The sequence below is a fragment of the Ctenopharyngodon idella genome, chromosome 6 (genome assembly GCF_019924925.1).
Source record: "Ctenopharyngodon idella isolate HZGC_01 chromosome 6, HZGC01, whole genome shotgun sequence".
NCBI lineage: Eukaryota > Metazoa > Chordata > Actinopteri > Cypriniformes > Xenocyprididae > Ctenopharyngodon > Ctenopharyngodon idella.
In genome coordinates this window covers 33130776-33152552 of record NC_067225.1, presented here as the reverse complement: position 1 = coordinate 33152552, position 21777 = coordinate 33130776, and the positions used below count along the sequence as shown (strand labels likewise).

Sequence of the window (21777 nt, the reverse complement as noted above, 5' to 3'; positions counted from 1 at the left end):
AGAAACAGGTGGATATTAGAGAGATGAAGCATCATAACTCCTCATTAAAGATGATTCGGCTCTGTGTTTAATTCCTTTTGCTTCCAGGCTGAGACAGATGCATTTAGAAACAGCTTTAAACTAATAAATGATGTGACTACACACGCTCTTACCAGGCATGAGCATCGTGGAGACGATCTCTGGGTCCTCCAGCATGTCTATGATGCAGCGCTGGAACATCTTACTGGCGTCAGACTGCAAATAACTGCAGAGAGACGACAGACGTCAGGACAATCTCACATTATGAGATGATATAATGAACAACAGATGAAAACGGCCTGCTGCTTCAGCGCTCAGAAGACGAAATTGAGTTTTGAGTTTAATTTCATTTAAGTCTCATACTTCTCTGTTATTCTTGGAAACTTGTTTGGAAACAGTCATTATTTTTGCAATCCCGTTAGATGCCACTAGTGGTGCACATTTTCCTTGCGCATTAAACGTGAGTTAATTGTTGTTCGTCAAAGAATCCTAAAAAAAAAAATGTATCGCAGTTTCCACAAAAATATGAACTGTTTTTAACATTGATAATCATAAATGTTTCTTGAGCAGCAAATCAGCATATTAGAACGATTTCTAAAGGATCATGTGACACTGAAGACTGGAGTAATGATGCTGGAAATTCAGCTTTGATCACAGGAATAAATTACATTTTACTATATATTCACATAATAAACGTCTATTTTAAATTGTAATAATATTTCACAATTTTGCTGTTTTTAATGTATTTTTGGTGAAACAAATGCAGCCTTGGGGAGCAGAAAAGAGTGCATTAAAAAAGTGTACGTCTTCATTTAGAAATCTAAATGTTTGTGTGTTTGTGCGACTGTATGTTTGCCAGCCAGATTGCTGAGGGTCTAACGAGACTCAGTTTAAATTAGCAGATGGCTCGTCTAGTAACACAAATTTCACAAATTTACACATGACGGCTCATGTTACCTAATCTCATTTGTGATGCTTCACATGACAGCATTGTGAAGTACACACACCTTATGTGTGGATCTCATCTACTCCTTAAAGATACGGTGATCTAATTTAAGAAATAAATCATTTCAGAAATAAGTTAATTATAAATTGCAGTGAGTAATACTGCGATATAATTATCTCCTGTGGAGGAAGTGCTTTAATAGATACAAATAAAAAGATAAAAAGCGCTGACTTTTACTAATTAATCCAAACTTCTGTATACCTTAAATATTCAGGTTTGTTGCATCTATTTACACTACCATTCAAAAGTGTGTGGTTGGTAAGATTGTTTAATATTTTTATGTTCTCCAAGGCTGCATTTACTTGATCAAAAATACAATAAAAATTGTGAAATATTATTACAATTTAAAATAGCTGTTTTCTATGTGAATATATAGTAAAATGTAATTTATTCCTGTGATCAAAGCTGGATTTTCAGCATCATTACTCCAGTCTTCAGTGTCACATGATGCCTTCGGTAATAATTCTAATATGCTGATTTGCTGCTTAAGAAATATTTATGATTATCAAACACGCTCGAAGAGCTTCACCAAACATAACGCACTGTTTACAGCCGACCAATCAGAATGCACTGTGCTTTCAGAAGGAGGGGCTTCATAGAGACAGGAACTAAACAAAGCATTACTGACAGACTGGGAAGTGAGGAGCTGCAACAATGGAGAATGAAAGTATGAAAACCTGTTCTAGTAGAGCCCAAAAACAACATCAAGACTTTGTAAAAGGGCGTAATATGGCCTCTTAAATAGGAAAGTTAGCAAAATGTTCTTAGAACATATTTTTATTAGCCGTGTAATCAATGTTTTAATGTGTAACTGTTGTGGACCGAACAGAATCATGGCTGATCATGAACCCTGACAGATATAAAACCCAGCAGGAGCTTCTGCACATGGAGGACTGCAGCAGGAGGCCGAATGAACCTCAAACTAGACCGTGCTTGTCTTGTGTTCGTAAAAATAGACTCCATTAGGAATTGATTTACAAAGACCCCTGAACCAACTCTCTAAATCATTATGCTGCTCAACACACACACACACACACACCTCATCCAGGAAATGCGGTCCTGCCAGAACTCATAGATGATGTAGCAGCTCTTCTCAGGAAGCTTCTGGATGGACACACTGAACCAGAGACAGAGAGAGATGAAAATGGATTTTTTTTTTTGTTTGGACTATTATTTCATATGTCAGTTTTTACAGGCTTAATATTCTCTTGGAACATGATTATATTATGGTTCATACAGTATCTTGATAGTAACTTCATAATATGAATGTGTTTTTCTCACTGTAGGTTGTCGTTCTGATTGGCGGTGGTGTCGGCGTAGCTCTTCAGAGCCTTCTGGAACTCCTCGAGATCGTTCTCCGTCACGCTCATCTGTCTCTGCACCAGCAGAATGTTCTAGAGAAGGAAACACAGCGATCAAACATGACTAACTGGAGAAAGAGAACTAATGCTAGCTTCTGTTTTCATGCAGAGCAAGTGAGTGTTTCTGCTGAACATCTGTTCATGATGTAAAACCTGTCATTCATTCACCCGCATGTCCTCGTGTATAATATAATGATTTAAAATACGTTGAAAGTGCTGACATTGTCCCTTATGAAAACGAAGTGTATATAACTGTGCTTGCATATAATATTAATGAAATAAGATTAAGGCCACCTAAGAGAGTTAAAAGTGCACTTTGTAATAGTGTCAAATTAAGTTTCACTTTTTTAATCCTTATGAATTAATCTTTTGGCATGCTTTACAGAAGTACACTTAATTTAAAGTGTGTTGACTAACATACTAAAGCACATGTAATGTACTTGATCATAATTCTAACTCTAGTGTGTAATTTGATATCACATCTACAGTAAATATATTTTAAATATACTAAATTGCAACTTCATCACAAATGTGTAGTTAATTACAAATATATTTAATTGCATGACATACAAGTTTCAATAGAAATTACATTAAAGTATATTTCAGTTTACCCTAAGTGCTTGTTAGTTCATTCAGCAGTACACTTTATTTCATATATAATAGAAGTAAATATGAAATTAAGTATAAATATGTACTTAAGTCTTAAGAAAGTCTAACAAAGTTCAGCTAATTCACCTATCGCCGGGAGTTTGATTGACAAGCATTCTGACCAGTCATGACGCTGAATCCGCCATTTTGTCCGACAAACAAATACAGGAGAGTTCATATATTAACGTCGGTGGACTTGAACTTAAAAATGGTGTGTATTGATGTCTTTCTGTGTTTGAAATAACATAACTTGTAATGTTAATTCATGGTTATTACTAGTAAGAAGAGATGCCGCTTGAACTGAGGCGCTACAGCGATCTGTCACGACACATTAAAGAGCCACACAATGGGATTTATTGTTTGAATTTCATACAAAAAATAACAAAGCTGAGACTTTATTTCATACCAAAAGTAACCTGCTCTGTCGACACGTTGTCAGTGTCCTCTTTGCTCCACAATTTATTTTTCACTCTGTGAGAACATGATTATTATAAAAGGCACACAAAAGATCCATAAAGGCACAGTGGTCCATTATGTAGGATCTTAGAGCGAATCAGACAGCAATGACTTGATCAGAACTGTGAAAAAGCCAAAAAAAATCCAAATGAACACTATAAAATCAGAAGATCCTGTCGTGTGGAGCCAGACTAACTAACTCCTCCACAGCAACAGGAGAAAGAACCATTAACATGTCAATGTTCAGGCAGTTTAACCAAGACAAATGGGTTCAGAGATGGCACATCGAGAGTCTCATGAGGAAAGTCATGAGTTAACTCACTGATTTGTACGTGCTGGCCAGTGTATCTTCTTTCAGTGGCTCCAACTTTGGACTCTAGAAATGAAAAGCAAGCCAAAATCTCAATATACATGCTGAAAACATAAAGATTATTCTGTGTGAATGGACATTTAGATGCATTCACCTGACACTCCAGTTTGTCGATGAGCTGCTGCAGTCTGTTGATCTGAGAGCACCAGTGCTCATCTGTATCTACGGTAACGCCTGAGACGCAACACACACCAACACTCAGTACACAACTCCACTCACCAGCAGCAGAGTTATTATTGTTAATATAAACTATTAAAAACTTTTGTGCTAATAAGACATTTAAAATACACTTCATATTCAGTAATATCAGTTTGACTGCACTGACACTATTGGATGAGAACAAAACTTGAAATAAATTTAGCTTTATAGCTTTATAATGACACTGTTGTCTTTTGAAATCTCTCTCTCTCTGTGTGTGTGTGTGTGTGTGTGTGTGTGTGTGTGTTACCAGTAGTGAGAATGCCCGAGTACGGATCAGTAGGCGACAAACACATGTTCTTCTGCACTCGACGGCCACATCTTCTGTTGTTCTTCTGTATGATCAGATGATCCGGGACTTTAACTTCAACCCTACAGAGAAAAATAGCATGTTAATGTTCTGCGTCATAGGAACGTATGAATAATTTTGTGCTTAAAATGATGTTGCATCTTGTTTTTCAGTAATAATATAGTGCTTAAAACTAGATGCATTCACTTGGTGTTGTTTTCAGTGAATATCCAGCAGAAGGCAGATTTGATAAAGCATAGCTGCACGGCATCTGTACATCTGCATTCACTGCCAATAGTTGATGAGCACAAGCGAATATCATTGAATGCGAATAACCTTGTCAATGTTGTAACCCTGCTGACGTATGCTCACATGAGTCAGAAGTCTTTCTTAAGGCTGTTGTTGTCCCACTTCTGTTATCATCAGCACAATCATGTGCACTGATGTAACAGACCACAGACTCAAAAACGTGTGGAAAAAGCTAGAGATCTTTGAAAAAGCTAGAGATTTCTGAACAGGCTAAGTTTCATCTAGAGATCATATGCATATGTATTGATTTTCAGTATGAAACTGAAGTTTTGAGAACTTTTGTGCGGCACTGATTATTCACGAGATAAGCTGCGTATCGAGAACAGAACAAAGATGTTCACAGTGCCAAACACAATTACAAAATGTATTTACTCTCATTATTTAAACATAACAAAAGTCATTTCTACAAAACAAATTATCTTGAGAAAATCTAATGGTAATGCATCAAGATAACTTACGAATATTACATAACTTTAGACTAGCTTTACTATTTATACATCGGACAGGATGAGAGGCCTGATATAGTGCTGGGTACAGTTACATAGTTGCACCAGTATGTGGCGACAAGTGACTGCATTACTGAATGTTGAAAAGCCTAATTCATTCAACTGATTTGCTCAACAACACTTGAAAGAAACGTTCAGTAACGAATTGTTTTTTTGAGTGAGTCATTGAATCATTCATTCAACCAGCTCTTTCAAAAACGAATGAATCGTTCAGAAACGAAACGTCTTTATGAGTGAGTCAATGAATTGTTCATTCAGTCGAACACTGATTCATTCAGGAATGAAAAACGCCATGGTTCAGCTGTGGTTTTGTTTGGAATTATTGTCGTTAGTGGAGCAAAAACAGACATAACTTGTAATATTATGCCTAAAATGTAAGTCACTTAATATTAACTTGTAATTGAATTTCGCGCTCTGAACAGAGACGTTCACAACATCAAACACATTTACAAAATTTATTACTCTCATTATTTAAACATAACAAAAGTCATTTCTACAAAACAAATTATCTTGAAAAAAATGTAATGCATCAAGATAACTTATGAATATTACATAACTTTAGACTAACATCGCACTGGACAACAGGCCTGATATAGTACTGTGTGCAGTTACATAGTTAGACCAGTAGGTGGCGACAAGTGACTGCATTACTGAATGTTGAATTAATAGTCTAATTCATTCAGCCAATTAGCTCAACAACACTAAAACATTCAGTAACAAATTATCTTTATGAGTGAGTCATTGAATCATTCATTCAACCAATTCTTTCAAAAACAATGGATTCATTCAGAAACTAAACAAGTCTTTATGAGTGAGTCACTGAATTGTTCATTCAGTCGAATTGTTCAAAAACACTGATTCATTCACGAACCAAAAACTGCTACGGTTCAGCTGTGGTTCTGTTTGGGAATATTGTCGTTAGCAAAGCAAAAACAGACATAACTTGTAATATTTTATTGTAATTTTTTAAGACTATTGTAATAGTCTTAAATGTAAGTCACTTAATATGAACGGAGACGTTTACAGCACCAAACACAATTACAAAATGTAGTACTCTTATTATTTAAATATAACAAAAGTCATTTCTACACAACAAATTATTTTTGTGAAAATGTAATGGTAATGCATCAAGATAACTTAAGAATATTACATAACTTTAGACTAACTTTACCATTTATGCAGTTACATAGTTACACCAGTAGGTGGCGACAAGTGACTGCATTACTGAATTTTGAATTAATAGTTTAATCATTTAACTGATTCACTCAACAACACTGAAACATTCAGTAACAAATTGCCTTTATGAGTAAACAAGTCTTTATGAGTGAGTCACTGAATCATTCATTCAATCAATTCTTTCAAAAACAACTGAATCATTCAGAAAAGAAACAAGTCTTTATGAGTGAGTCACTGAATTGTTCATTCAGTTGAATTGTTCAAACACGCTTATTCATTCAGGAATGAAAAACCACTACGGTTCAGCTGTGGTTTTGTTTGGAAGAAATTGGAGCTATTGTCGTTAGCGGACCAAAAACAGACATAACTTGTAATATTATGTCTAAAATGTAAGTCACTTAATATTAACTTGTTTACTGAACTGTAGTATAAAAGCAATATATCATACATGCAGTCGTGCTGTAGTGTAAATAGCATTTACCTTTTTTTTTAAACTTGTTAATAGCCATTTAATATATAACGTCATCCACAATTTGCTGTATTAGATGTACAGTATATATATTCTGGCTGGTTAGCATGGTCAAGTTATAAGTTTAACTGAGATAACTCTGAATGCTCATTTCTATGTTCTATAAACTGCTCTGCATGTTTTTATAAAATGTGTTTGTAAGAAATGACACAATGAATAAGTGCACAAAGGATCTGAAATTCAGCTTGGCAAGAACAAAAATCAGAAGAAACATCTGTCACCATTATTGGTTACAATTGCGCAGTCCTGAAGCTATAACAGGATTGAAATGATTCTGACTTTCACCAGGACTACGATAAACTCCGCTTTCATTGTGTTTATGGGCATCCGCTGAACTGTACAGGCAGTCGTGTTATGAAATCGTCCTAATGGGGCTTTTCTGTTTGACAAATGGGAATTACAGTCAGAGAGAAATAACAGAAGAAATGTTCTTTCGCTTATTGAGCGATTAGTAGCAAACAAAAACATATGCAAACATTTTCCTGTTGTTCCGTCACATTAAGAGCTCTTCTGAGAATTCCGGCTTGTTTCTGTGACAGCTGCTTTGAGAGGAAGAAAATTCCCCACGGATAAACAAGACAAATGTGCTTCATCATGAAGAATACATTACAATTACTTCTGCAGCACTCTGTTTATCTGTTCTCTGTGTTTCTCCCTCTTTCTCTCGCTCTCACAGATATGAAATGCTGAGACCGGCGAACGTCCCTCAGCGAGGAGAGACTACAGCCTAATAAAAACACTGGATCTGCAGTGATTCTGTGCCACACCTTTGGCTCGCAGAACCATCTTCATATCAGGAACTATTTTTGTTTCAAGAGGAGCTCTATGATGCCACAGTTCTTATGATGTCTAAAGACATGATGGGAATATAAAAAGGTTCTTATATAAGCAAATCAATTACTACATTTTAATTGGATTTGAATTAGTGTTGAAAATAGAATACAGAACTGCAAATCAAATTTGTATGTAATAAAGTAGAATTATTCTCTATATCAGAACTCCCTGAAACGCCTCTATTTTAGTCTCGAGTTTTCTTCCGGGAATGAACACGTCATAATATTCCTCATTTAAATCATTCATACGCAAAATAAAGGGGCGGGTCCTGGTTGAGTTAGTTGAAACTGCTGGTTATGGTAAGGGGCGGGACATTTACCAAACACGCTCAAAGCGCTTGACCAATCAAAACACACTGCTCCAGCTGACCAATCAGAGCACATTGTGCTTTTCAGAAGGAGGGGCTTCATAGAGACAGGAACTAAACAGAGCGTTACTGACAGACTGGGAAGAGAGGAGCTGAACAATGGAGAATATGAGGAAAGGAGAATATATGAAAACCTGTTCTAGTAGGCATTAAGAGGTTCTCTTCCTCTTTGAAGAGGATTTCTTCTCATCTGAACTGTAAAAGGGATCTCCTAAAGCGCCACTGGAACTCCTTTCTGGAACCTTTATTTATAGGAGTGTAAGACAGAAAAAAGTGTTGTGCTTACAGTGTTTGTGTGTGTGTGCATAACTCACGGAGAGGTGCTACTTTGTGCCTCCACAGCCTCCATAGCACACTGCAGAGACATCTGGAGCGACAGCAGCTGACTAGACGTCTCCCTCAACATGAAACGGGTCACAAACTGCCCCAGAACCGATGAACCCTGGTACTCCTGCAGAAGAACACTTAAGAACTTAACCTGCTGCATCAATCATTGAGGTAAATGTCCTCTAAGGCCTTCAGTATTTAAAATCCCACAGTATCATCAGTGCAGAAAATATCATGACCAACATGATTAAGCTGCTGCTGATGGAGGACACCATCCACTGCATCAATGAAACATCTTGACATGTAACGACCGGTCTGAAAACAAAATTAAGGGCCACTTTATCCTGCTCTAACAGAGATCGGCCGTGTGTCGGATACAATTACTGCCCTCGACGCGGTATAAGAGATAATCAGTAAAACGTAAAGATCAGTGCCGGCAGACAGAGATAGTGAAGTGGATCATTTCTGTGTTTGCACTTTCTTGGTCTGAAAAAAGTTAACTTAAGTCATACCATAAACAAAATATTAAACCAAAGTAAGTATAATATAATTGTATATTATTAATATTTTGAATTTTGTAGTTTTTGTTTTAATTTTTCGTCATTTTGTTATGTTTTTGTTTAGGTTTTTAAAAAAAAATATTATAATTTAGGTTTATTTTTATTTTAGTTTTTATTTATTTCCAGTTAGTCATTTTAGTGCCTCAATCTATTTCAGTTAGTTGCAAAGGCAACATTTTTAATTTTCATTTAGTTTTGTTTTTCATCTAATATTTATATTTTATTTATTTTATCGTAGTGCAGCTTTATTTCAGTTAATTTTTTTAAATGGTTTTATTTAACAATGATAACCCTGGATATGATGTGACCTTATTCGAATCCTACCCTGCTAACAAAAATATTTTCAATGAACGTTTTGCTAGCGTTCCCATTAAGTTATAAAAACGTTATTTCTGAATATTTTCTAAAGGTTTAAAATGTCCAGTTTTTAAATGTTTTAAAAACGTTTCTTTTTTTTCTTCGTTTAATGCGAATGTTAATGGAACATTACATTTTATCATTATGCAAACATTAGAATTAGAACGTTACTTTTGAATGTTCTCTGAATGTTCTGAAACAAGTAGTAACATTTAAAAAACGTTAGAGGAACATTAAACTAAAATGTTTAAAAAAAATGCTCCATGAACGTGATAACGTTTTTAGAACATTATTAAAGACCAGATAACTTTGAACAAACATTCTATTAACGTTACTGGAAGAACGTTTGTTCATAACTTTGAGAGAAGCTTGCCAAAACGTTCCATGTTTACCTCCTTCGTCTTGTCCATCGCCTTCAGGACGGCGACATTGAGTTTCTCTAACGCCGACAGAACATCCAGATATTCTCCAAGATGCTGAGAAAAGTAATCTGAAAAGAGAAAGAGGATGAGTTATAGGTCAGAAACAAAATATGAGTCATATTCTTTCTCTGGTGGATTTTTTAACTGTGCATTTATGCATGTTTACTGAGTTGTGTCACTTTTTCAGTTCTAAAAATTGTCAATTTAAGCTGAAAACAGCGAGGAAGAGAGAGAGAAAGAATTATAGGCCGAACAACAGGATTTGTTATATGGCTACAGAGTCATTTACCACATACGAAACGAAGGAAATGATGTCTGAAATGATCAAGCTTTATAGTTTGTTTTTATCACCAGATCGTCCTCCATCACTCACACACACACACACACACACACACTCTTGCAGGTGTAGATTAAAAGTTGCACTGCTCATAAACAGGCGACTGTGGCTCTTCAGCGCTGCTGTCGATATCAGCTTCAGTATATGAGTCAATGAATTATGTAGCTACGCTGTTCTGAGGACAGGAAGGTTTCAGATCATTATTTGTCGTCCAATATGACCATCTTTACTCTCTGAACTCAGAGCACAGAAGATTCAGGATGTGTTTCATGTATGTACAGTCAGCACACAGTTTTATAGCAGCCTTGGTTCTTTTTCCTATTAAGTTTTTCCATAGGGATCTCAGAAAATTCTGTAATAAACACTTTTAATAAGCCATAAAACCCACTAAATCCGGCAGCAAAAAAAAGATACTTACTATTTTTAATATTAAAAATAATAATATCTGTTTGTGGAGAAAATGCAATGAAATAAAATGGGATTTTTATATCCAGAACCGATTGTTGTGCCCTGTTATAACTGCCATTTCATAATTTTATTGATATTACAGATTTTGCATTGGAAACTAGCTAAACTAATTTACTTAAAATTAATTACTCTCATTTAAGTTGTAGCAGCCTTGCATTACTCAGATGAAGACCTTTTCCATTGCGCAAAGCTAATATTACTCAAAAGTGCATGGATGCACACTTCAGAAATCCACCAGACAATGTGTAGCACCTCTGAAATAGTATACTGATTTAAACAAATCTTAATCTTGCAAACTATTCAAGATGGATAATATGCAAAACAGGGTGAAATGGCAAATGTTCGGATTCTCAATATAGCTATATAATTAAAAGAAGCCTTAATTCAATCAAATGAAACAAAATATGACCTTGCAAGGGAATAACCAGCCACTAATGCATTCGTAAAAGGCAGAAAATGTGAAATGTTTGAAGAACCCGAGTTTCCTCCAGGTACATTTCTTTTTTAATTATTGCCACTTGAAACACTTCTTCCATTCTTTATTTTCTTTCCAGTATGATAATTTAAAAGAATTATCCACACCTACCTGATAGTTTGTCTGTATCGAGGTTACTGGAAAGGGAAGAGGAGAGAGAATAAAATGAGTCATAAGAAAAAAAAAAGCCTTAATTGAATTGGAGAAGAGTCAAGGATTTGAAAGTGGTGTCATTAGCGAGGAGGATGTGTGGGCTGTCCACAGCTTCGCCAGAATTTTAAAGTGTAAACAGTCCAATTATGTTTCGTTCTGTTAACATCGCAGGGCTGAGGTGATATTTCTCAGCAGATGGTAACTTGCCGAGATAATGATCTTGCTAATGGGGTAAAACCAGTACAACAGAAAAATCCTATACTTAAACACTTTATGACTTTTACAAACTCAGATTTGCGCTAAAATGATTAAATCCAATGTGATAAATCATGTGCAAACAGCGGCTCTCTATACCATTGACCCACAAAAATAAATAAATAAATAAAGCAAAGAACAACCACAATATTTTTCACACTGTTTTTGCACAGTGTAAACTGTCTGTATAATATTTATATTATGTGCATATTGTGTAAACTCTATTGTATAGTGTCTATTTTCTAATTTTATTTTAAAATAAAAAATATATAAATTTTCTAATGTGTATTGCAAACTGTTGATTTACTGCTATCAAAAATATAATATAATATAATATAAAGCGGTTCAGAGAGTGGATGGATAATAATAAAATATAATATAATATAACATAATATAATTAATATAATATAATATAATATAACAGAACATAACATAATATAATAATAGGTTCCATATAATAGGTTCAATATAATATAATAATAATATAATGTAATATAATATAATGTAATAATTTAACAACACAACATAATAAAATAACATAACATAACATAACATAACAATATAATAATAGGTTCCTGCATCCCTCTGCAGAGGATAAAGCGGTTCAGAGAGTGGATGGATAATACAATATAATATAATATAATATACAAAACTATCCTGATCCTAAAATCAAAGATGTAGATAATCTCCATGAGTTACTAGTATGGAGGAAACATGCCAAAGAATAAAGCATTGCACAATCACACCATCCCACTCCTTTTGGATTGTGCATTTTCATGCTGAACTCCACATTCATATTCTTATGCCGACTGAATACAAATCTAAATACCCCAGTGCATGTTGTCACATTAAATTGCCATCGCAGCCAAAACACAATTATGAACACTGTGTAGTCTCAGGCTCCATAATTGGCTGAATTTGCTTTGAGTGCTCCCTGATAGCATTAATGGACTTTTAATATTTTGCTGAGACTGAGGGATGGAAAAAAAGCAAAAGGAGAAATGGGACTAGTTGAATGAATTGGGTAATTGAATTGGATTGACAAGCGTGTCCAAACAGGTGTCTATTAACACACTACTATCCAGAGACTAATCCTGTGTTCATGATTACACAATATTAGCCTGATTTTGGCGCAATCTGTTTGATATAGCGTGGTGTGGTGATTCATAAACAACAATAGGTGTCGGGACACAAGAATCTATGGAAGACCACCAGGGTCAAAACGTGTTCACATGTTTTGGCCCTTATGGCCTTCCATAAGAAAAGAATTAATCGTTTTATCTCGTACAGTGTGACATGGTGGACAACAACTGATGCTGCTTCTGTGATACATCACACATGTCGTTGAAGATGGCAAACGATGATTGGTCGGGAAGCAACATGTAGTCTGACATGTTTCTTGTCCATGACAAGAATTTAGGAGTCAAAATCGCATAATCTGATACAGTGACTATCGTAAAACAGACAAAAGTGTTGTGTAGTCTGAACCCGGCATAAAACATTTGATCTTATTTGATACATTCCAATGAAATTAGGGATGCAATTTTGGCCGATACGATAACCGATAATTCTTTATATTAGAAAGCCGATAACCGATATATTGGCCGATATATCTAAATCCAAATTTGTATATAATTTTCGAGAGCCTGATTACAAAAACAAAAGTCCTCACCATTAAAAGCCATGTCCCAAACACACAACTATAATGATCTTATATTATATCATTATAATTTATGTAGCCTATATGACAGATTTGCGCTGTACATGTTGCACTTAACTGTATTTTCGTTTTTGAAGTGACTCCAATCATATTTCAGGTAATTTAAAACCATCATAGTGAACAGTGCACATCTGAAGCGTCTCAGCTGAAGGAAATAATCCATTATTTAATGGCTTTAATATATCGGCCAAATTTTATTATTGGGCCGATAACGATAACATTAAAAATGAACATATATCGGCCGATACCGATATGGTGGCTGATATATTGTGCATCCCTAAATGGAATAGGCCACTTTACTGATGTAAACTGATGTATTTGGATGGATTTTATCCATCTGGAATTGACTGTATGGTGAAAAGTGTCGCTATATGACAGAAGGATGAAAAATAAGAGGGATTGATGACATCAGCTGAAATAGAAAGACATTTCATGCACTGGTGAATCATTCATAATAGGACCAGAAACATGCAATAATAATGTGTTGAAAAGTTGATTTCATGTTGACTTCAGATGGAAAAATAACACAATCTTTAGATTTAAAGTTTCTGAAAGTTTGCATATGTGGCCATACGATTCACGCCCACTAACACAAATTCCAGCAGGTACATTTATTCATGGCATAAAGAAAAAAATAAGGTCATTTTCCCATTAAATAATTCCCAGGGGTTTGCAAATCAACAGTCTGGTTTAACGTCGTAATGAGGACGGGAGCTGCTTAAAAAGAATTTGCATGCAGCAGACCTATTTTAGACTCTAACTTGACTAGACTAAATTACTACGGGCTTCTGAATACAGTAATTACCCAGTGACCATTCTGATTGATTGCAGAAATATGCTCCATTTTCAGAGGAAAATCTGAGCTTGGAACTTTGCGGTTCTTTGTATGTGTGTGTGTGTGTGTCGCAGCTCTGCAATGCGGTTCTTTGTGAAGTCAAATTTGCAGCTTTGTTCTGTCGATGCCTTGGCTTCCTGGAACACAGTTCTCAACGCTTTGATTCATACACGCCACCTCGGGTAATACTTTGATCCTCCTGCGCGTGAACGTTCGAATGCTTGTTCGTTTTCTTTCCAGATGCTTCAAAAAGCTATGCAGTGCGGTGCAATATAATCACGCTATTCTGAAAGGCGACTAATTAGGGAACGAAAATGTAAGGTTGCCAAGGATACAGGTCACCTAAACTCAAAGGCTAAAGTAAACTGAGGTGGGAGTTCACTAAGTATGAACTGCGCCTACTGATTGCACGCTCTGTTTGCGTTGTTTTAGCTCCTGATTCACCGAAGGAATTATGCAAAACAGATAACGATGCAAAAGGCACAAATAATTAGTGCAGGGCGGTTGTGGAGGAAGCAACAATCAAGTGACTTTAATTTAATGCGACTGTACAGCATCACAAAAACAACTGAATCGATCTTAAAATGCAAAAAAATGTTCTCGACCACGCCGTGCATCTGGATAGATGTGATTATAATGCTCTGCTCTATCATTTAACCATCATTTCATGAATTATTGCTGTCATGATTAATTAAAAATGCAGATGAAGGTTTTTAAAATAATATTCTGCTTGCCTTCTATGGGCAGTAATGCAGTAATGAATTATGAACTGCACCAGAAAAATAGTACTGATTTTTGTAAATATATAATAAGCCTAAATTGCATAAAAGATGTGTTGCACTACAAAGAATGACAGTGACCTTTAAATAAAACTTTTAAATAAGGCCCTGTTTACACATGGTCTAAAACATTTTAGGCTTGTCCACTTTCAACCACTTCCAGAGGTTGTCGAAAAACGCATTTGTGTGGTTGAATGTGTTCGAACATTGCAAAAGACCGCCGACTCTCATTAACTTGTTTCATCCATTAGATCGAAAGATCTGAAAAAACCCATAGATTTACCTGCCCTTAGACACTTCACACAAAGAAATCAGGACTGAAGTGCTTGAAAGTGGACAAAAGAGACGGATTAAAACACCAGGTGTAAACGGGAATGTGTCTCCCTTGTGATCCAATCGACCAAAACGCATCTCAATACCAGGTGTAAACAGGGTCTGAGACAGGTTTTTTGCACTGATATTCTGTGCGCAGTGAGGCAACTTTTAAGTGAATTTGCTTTGTGTTTGTGATGGTTGAAGTATATACTTTGTTTGCCGTCCATCAATGGAGTAGAACAGCTCCCGCAGCTCGTCGGTTGTGAGAATCCCATCTGCAAAATAGGCTTTGAACTCCTCGAAGGACAGCTTCCCGTCATCTGCAAGAGGACACAAGATAGAGAATCAGCAAACACATCTGTTGCCAAGCTTCCATACAAGAATTTTTCTAATGGAAATGCAAATGATCAAGTGTCTTCAAAATCTTTTTCCATTTATCTTTAGCGCATAAATTATATGTGGATACTTTTCGTCTAGAAAAAGGGCTTTAACGCAAATAAACCCATTTAGACAGAAAGAGACGGCGGATGGACATGTAAAGCGACCAATCACAGTTTCTTCTGCTTTTATGTGCTGTTTATGGGCAGATTTAACAACAAAAAACTCTGTGTACATTAAAGGGACAGTTCACTCAAAAATGGAAATTCTGTCATCAATTACTCACCCTGATGTCGTTCCAAACCCGTAAGACTTTTGTTTATCTTCAGAGCACAAGATATTCTTAATGAAATCTGAGGGATTTCTGTCCCTCCATTGAAAGTCTATACATCCAAAACTCTGACAATACAAAACGTTCATAAAATAAATCCAGATATCTTCATTTGCGTTCCAAAGATGAAAGAAAGTCTTATGGATTTTACTCACAAGCAGGTGAGTAATATATTTCATTTTTGGGTGAATTATCCCTTTAAATATCAAATAATGGAAACATGTGTCCATCCAAATGTATTAAGTACAGATTTAAACAATTGCATGTGCATATCTAGTTTATTTCCTACTAAAATGCTCATACAAAACTGAGTCTTTCAAACATTTGATGCCCCGAACCAAGTTAGTTATTCTTCACTTATCGTTCATAATATCAACCTAGTACTGTTTAAATAAGATTTTATTTCCTGTTGGCCTGATACAAAACTAAGCACTTTGACTCCCAGATATTGCGACTTAGCTTGCAATTTGTGTGCAATACACATCAAACAGTTAGTGAATAGACCGGAAGCTGAGACAACGTCTGAAATATAGTGTCCTCAGCCCACGGCGACCGTCTGTATTAGGTCAGATGAACACCTGGCAATGCTTTTTACTGATGGCACATGTCGTAGATCAACCTTGATACCTGAACTACCATCTGCTGTTAGTGCATCTGCTCTTATTATTAGTTAAAATGAAGAACGTGTCATCCATCAAGAGCCCAAAGAGAAAAAAGAGGAATATACACGGCAGTATCTGACAGCACTCATTCATGGCTGGATCGCAGCTGACAGATTGTCTAAATCACTTCCTCCCTGAGCACGTCACTGAACATTCAGCTCTCTGACATTTATCAGCCTCCCGAAAGACACGAGAGATTCTTTTAGCCCTCCAGTTGTGCATTTGTGGTTTGATGACACTTGAGCTTGACGTCAGGGGTGAAGCTTGACTTTCAGAACATGAATGTAAGTGGAAAACTCTGGTGAAAGATCTAAAAATCATATAAAGCCAATATCAACTAGACTAAGAGAAAATGGTATGCAAAAAGGATTTGGGAGAAATACTTGCTTCATTGCCATTGCTAAGTCTCTATGATATGCTTAAGCCTGTGTGACATATGAAATATAGCAGATACTTACATAAAATGCATATAAATATCAGTCGTCACTCTATAAGACCATTTACAGCAAATACAGAAAATTTACCATAGGAAATACATGGTTTTTAAAGCTTTTTAACTTCTTTAGAATCATGTGCCGCATGTGCTCATGTAATGATGCAAAGTTCTAAGTTTTTGTTTAGGAACGATAGGCTTTTGGGTAGACTTGGCCATGCCTGGTTTTTAAATGACCCTGCTATAGCTATCCAAAGGCAAAAGTTCAACATTTTTTGATGACTATTGACCTAGAGAGTCCCGAGAATTGTGCTGCAGTGGTTTTATCGAGGTTGAGCCAAAAACCTAGGACTAGTTCACCAAAGTTGTTTTTTAAATAATCTCCAATATTTAATGAACGATTCGATGGATGGCGGTGGTCCTTGAGGCAAAGTTGCTCAGAATGAGGAGTTCTACCATGTGGTAGGGCTGGGCGATAAAACGATAACGATATGTATCGCGATAGACACGTGATCGATATCAATAAAAAATGTGTTCGATAAAACCTTCGATATTTTTTATTCTTCGTCGGAAGAAAACAGAGGTTGCGAAGCAAGTTTGGTTGCATTAACAAAGGCACTCGCTCTCTGGTAACCTAGCAACAGCCAATCATGTAACAGTATCATATTTGGTTGCGCAATATCGTTGTCTCGTGCTGGTCTGCTGGATTCCTCTTCAGTAACCGGCGACTGATAAGCAGAAAATGAGTGCCGCAGTGAGCGAGGTAATTGTAAATAAAAGAGGAAAAGTCAGCTCGTTAGTATGGCAGTTTTTTGGATATTATAAGTCTGACCATAGTCAGACCAATGTCGTCTGCAAATTATGCAAGACCGTCGTCCCCGCCAAGACTGGTAATACCACGAACTTGATGTACCACCTTAGCCGCGCTCACCCTTTGGAGCACAGCCGTATTCAACCAACAACATCTGTAGCTGCAACATTTTAATTATTTGAGTTTTCCATGTTTGTTGACATTTCTGTCTTAATAACTGAGGGGATTATGATCAGAGGAAGGATAAGTTTAAAATAAAAATGTTTAAATGTAATATATTTTTCTCCTGGTCCTTATTTTAAAATGGGTCATAAAAAATATCAATAATTATCGATATCAACCGATATGAAACACTGATATCGTGATACAGTTTTCAGCCATATCGCCCAGCCCTACCATGTGGTATGAATGTCATGGGTGTGTGTGAAAAATTGCATGATACACAATCCTTTATGCACGTGAAAAACTTAAAAGGCACCCTCCGGTGGCCGAATTCTTTCGAAATTCTCACAGGTCTCTAGAGCCGTGAGTCAAACAGGCACAGCGAGTTTCATTCCAATAGGCCTCCGTTAACCTTGTCTGATAGCTGCTCAACATTCATTGGCCGATGGCGGACATGTTTTTTGAGATACGTCAATGTCCTCATAGACAGTCATGGCACCTTGGACAAAGATACCGCATGCTAATTTCCAAGTTGATAGGACTAACGGTGAAGTTGTTATAGCCATTTTCATGTTTTTTTTTCTGTTATAGCGCCACCAAATGGCCAGTCGCCGCATCCTTTTTCATGAAACCACAGAATAAGCTCTTACATAGGTGTGCCAAATTTGGTGAAAATATCTCATTCCGTTCACGAGTTATAGCCATTTTAGTAAAAGCGGCTCCACACACTTAGAACGTTTTGGCGGCCCTTAGGGATCAAGAATTGAAATTTTATCCTTTTTTTGATAATTATTGACAATCAGACTCCAGAGAATCTCACTGCACTGGTTTGGTTCCGATCAGGCCAAAAACCTAGGACTAGTTCGCAAAAGTTGTTTTTTCAAAAAATCCAAAATACACGAAAATTTACTCAAATGATTCCAACGATATAAGACACTTGAGCCTACTCCTAACGGTTCAGAAGTTATGAGCGATTTCGTACTTTTCGCCACTGTAGCGCCCCAGTCAGACCGACCGAGGCGAGCCTTGGTGACATTGTCTGCCTGATCACTTTTAGGGGAGAATGCTGATCCTTGGAAATTTTAACAATTACAATAGGGTTTCAGCGCTATGTGCTTGAACCCCTAAATATGTTGAAATATAAAGCCTCTGATAACTTTTATATTGGAACAGAGAAAAGTTTCAGGCATAAATCAAAGACAGATGGCAAAAAGAAGCAGCCTGTCTCCAGGGCCAGAGATCAGACGAGAACGGCAGTTCAATCCTCTTTGAGAAAGAATACACTGAGAATGAAAGTAAAATACGTCTCATTTATAAAGCACACATCATTCTGATCTAGACATCAACTAGTGATGAGCCAAAAGAACATAATTAGACTGATACTGTCAAAATGGTGATCAGACTTACAATTCACTAAAATCACACACACACACAGGTTCATATAATTCATGCACACATTAACAAGACTTCTTCAAATAACTATCTGATCCACAAATATGCAATTTCACTACAATACATGAAAGAGCTTTGAATGTTTTTAAGTTAAAAACATTTTTGCGGCCAAATGGATACTTAATTACACAGGAGGCTCAAAGCGACAGTGGACATATTCAGCGCATTAGAAAACTCTCCAACGGCTCCAATTAATTCAAGAGCAAATTTTACGGCCATCTGGGTTCAGTCTCTTCACAACAGACGGTCAGATCTCCGCTCAGCTTCGGTTCAGAGCCAAACAGTGGCACCTTCTTCATTCTGTCTTTGGGTAATTAAAATACACACTAGCCAGCCAATGATGCACTTAAGAAGAAAATAAAGTTAATTTATATCTTGATCAGGAATGTAATTATGTTGGAAGAAACATCAGCACTTTGAGAACTTCCAGTTACAGTATCAGCGGGTTTGTTAATAGTTAGTGAGATAGATGTTAAGTTTAGGATAAAGGGATGTAGAATATGGTCATGCAGAATAAGGAATTAATATGTGCTTTATAAGTACTAATAAACAGCCAATAGTAATATGCATGCTAATAAGTAACTACAGTAGTCAACATTTGAAGTGGATCAAAAAAGTTCATCAAAGTTGTCCTAAGAACTAAGTTGTCCTTAGAAGTAGGTTTTAGGACAACTTTGATGAAAGGTTTTGATCCACTTCAAATGTTGACTACTGTAGTTAAAAGTGAGAATTGGACCCTAAACTTGCATTCATTCATTTCATCCATGAAGTTAAATATGTATCTGTCTGCACTATATGAAATAATACACAAAAGTGATAAAACTATAATACTATATGCTATGGTTCAAAAGTTTAGGGTCTGTAAGATTACAAAAAAAGAAAAAATAATTTAAAATTTTTTTTTCACCAAGGATGTATTGGTGCAAAGTGACAATAAAACATTTAAAATGTTACAAAAGATGCTATTTCAAACAAACGCTGTTCTTTAGAACTTTCTATTCATCAAATTGTCCTGAAAATAATAATATAAATATAACACTGATTGGAGTAATTCAGCTTTGATCACAGGAATAAATTACATTTTACTATATATTAACATAGAAAACAGTTATTTTAAATTGTAATAATATTTCACAATATTACTGTATTTTACTGTATTTTTGATCAAATAAATGCAGCCTTGGTGAGCAAGAGAGACTTCTTTCAAAAACACTTACTCTAGATATTTAGTGTATATATTTAAATATATATATTCAATTATAAAAAATAAAAATATATTATGTTTTCAAAAAAATATACGTACAATATGATGCACGGTCTGGATAGTGAAAGTATGTTAAAAGTATGTTAAAATGTTAATACTAATGCATACATAACAAAGGAAGAATCATTTAATTTAATAACAAAATATGCAATATACACAAAAATGCAATATATGAAATATTAAAAACATTTGTCGATGATGTTATGATGAACATTTCAGAGTAAAGTGTGCTTGTTTAGACTGATATTTATAAAACATCCATTGTTTTTTCTGATTAAATCTGATTTAAGCATGGCAATTGAGCACTTTGTGGCCTAAACGTAAACTTGCATGCTTGATTTTGGTCATCTGTGTTTTGTGAACATTTGCTTTGTTTTTTTGCCAAACATCACCTGACATTTCTAGGTCAAAGTTTAATTCAGAGTGATATCTGAAGTCCAGTAATAGCTCCAATCTGCTGCAGACAGCTAGATAGCAGCTCTTGTGGTTAATGGAGGCACCGGAGAGAACAGTTTGGCTCTCAGGAGACTTTTATCTACTCTGCTGCTCTGCCTTATTTAGTCTCAAAACTAATGTGCCGTTCTGTGTTGTTGTCTGGGGATCAACAGACTCTAATGCGTCTTCCTAAGCGTTTCCCACCCATTCCATGCTGTGCTTCAAAAACATTTCCTTTAGGAAGGGTGGAGCAATGTGACAGAAGCTCATCTGGTACAGTTACTTCAGGGATTTATTCTGTTAAAGCCTGATTTGTTTTCCCTCATACACACATCCACACTTCAAAAATGTATGGGGTTCAGGCATTTAAAAAACATTTAATGACATTTAAAAACACTGACAGCACCATTTATTTGCATGTACCTTTAGGGTTGTTTCTCTAAAGGAATTATGCAAATCATCGCACAAACATGCATGGGGAAATTGTGCCATTGCAAAAGAGATGCAATACTTGCTAGGATGTGTTTAGCGTGTTCTGAATGGTTGCTCGAATGTTGCAAGTGTGTTCCAAATAGTTGATAGAACGCTGTCAGAGTGTTCTGAATGTCTGCTAGAATGTTGCAATTATGTTCCAAACAGTTACAAGAATGTTGCAAATATGTTCCAAAAATGATTGCTAGAATATTGCAAGTGAGTTCTGAATTGTTGCTAGAATGTTGCAAGAGTGTTCCAAATGGTTGCTAGAATGTTGCAAGTATGTTCTGAATGGTTGCTAGAAT

At 35.9% G+C, this 21777-nt stretch overlaps 1 protein-coding gene and 1 long non-coding RNA gene across 2 annotated transcripts in view; both read right to left on the bottom strand.

The window, feature by feature from the left end:
• LOC127513950 (uncharacterized) overlaps window positions 1-21777 on the bottom strand; it is a 200981-nt gene that overhangs the window by 110715 nt on the left and 68489 nt on the right. The window lies entirely within an intron of this gene.
• necab3 (N-terminal EF-hand calcium binding protein 3) overlaps window positions 1-21777 on the bottom strand; it is a 39465-nt gene that overhangs the window by 1716 nt on the left and 15972 nt on the right. Inside the window, exons 3-12 of the mRNA XM_051896194.1 lie at window positions 15282-15390; window positions 11125-11150; window positions 9704-9801; window positions 8382-8518; window positions 4308-4429; window positions 3954-4033; window positions 3812-3865; window positions 2306-2418; window positions 2064-2141; window positions 153-244 (exon numbers count right to left, since the gene is read on the bottom strand). Coding sequence (XP_051752154.1) covers window positions 153-244; window positions 2064-2141; window positions 2306-2418; window positions 3812-3865; window positions 3954-4033; window positions 4308-4429; window positions 8382-8518; window positions 9704-9801; window positions 11125-11150; window positions 15282-15390 — 909 coding nt within the window. The remainder of the gene's footprint in view (window positions 1-152; window positions 245-2063; window positions 2142-2305; window positions 2419-3811; window positions 3866-3953; window positions 4034-4307; window positions 4430-8381; window positions 8519-9703; window positions 9802-11124; window positions 11151-15281; window positions 15391-21777) is intronic.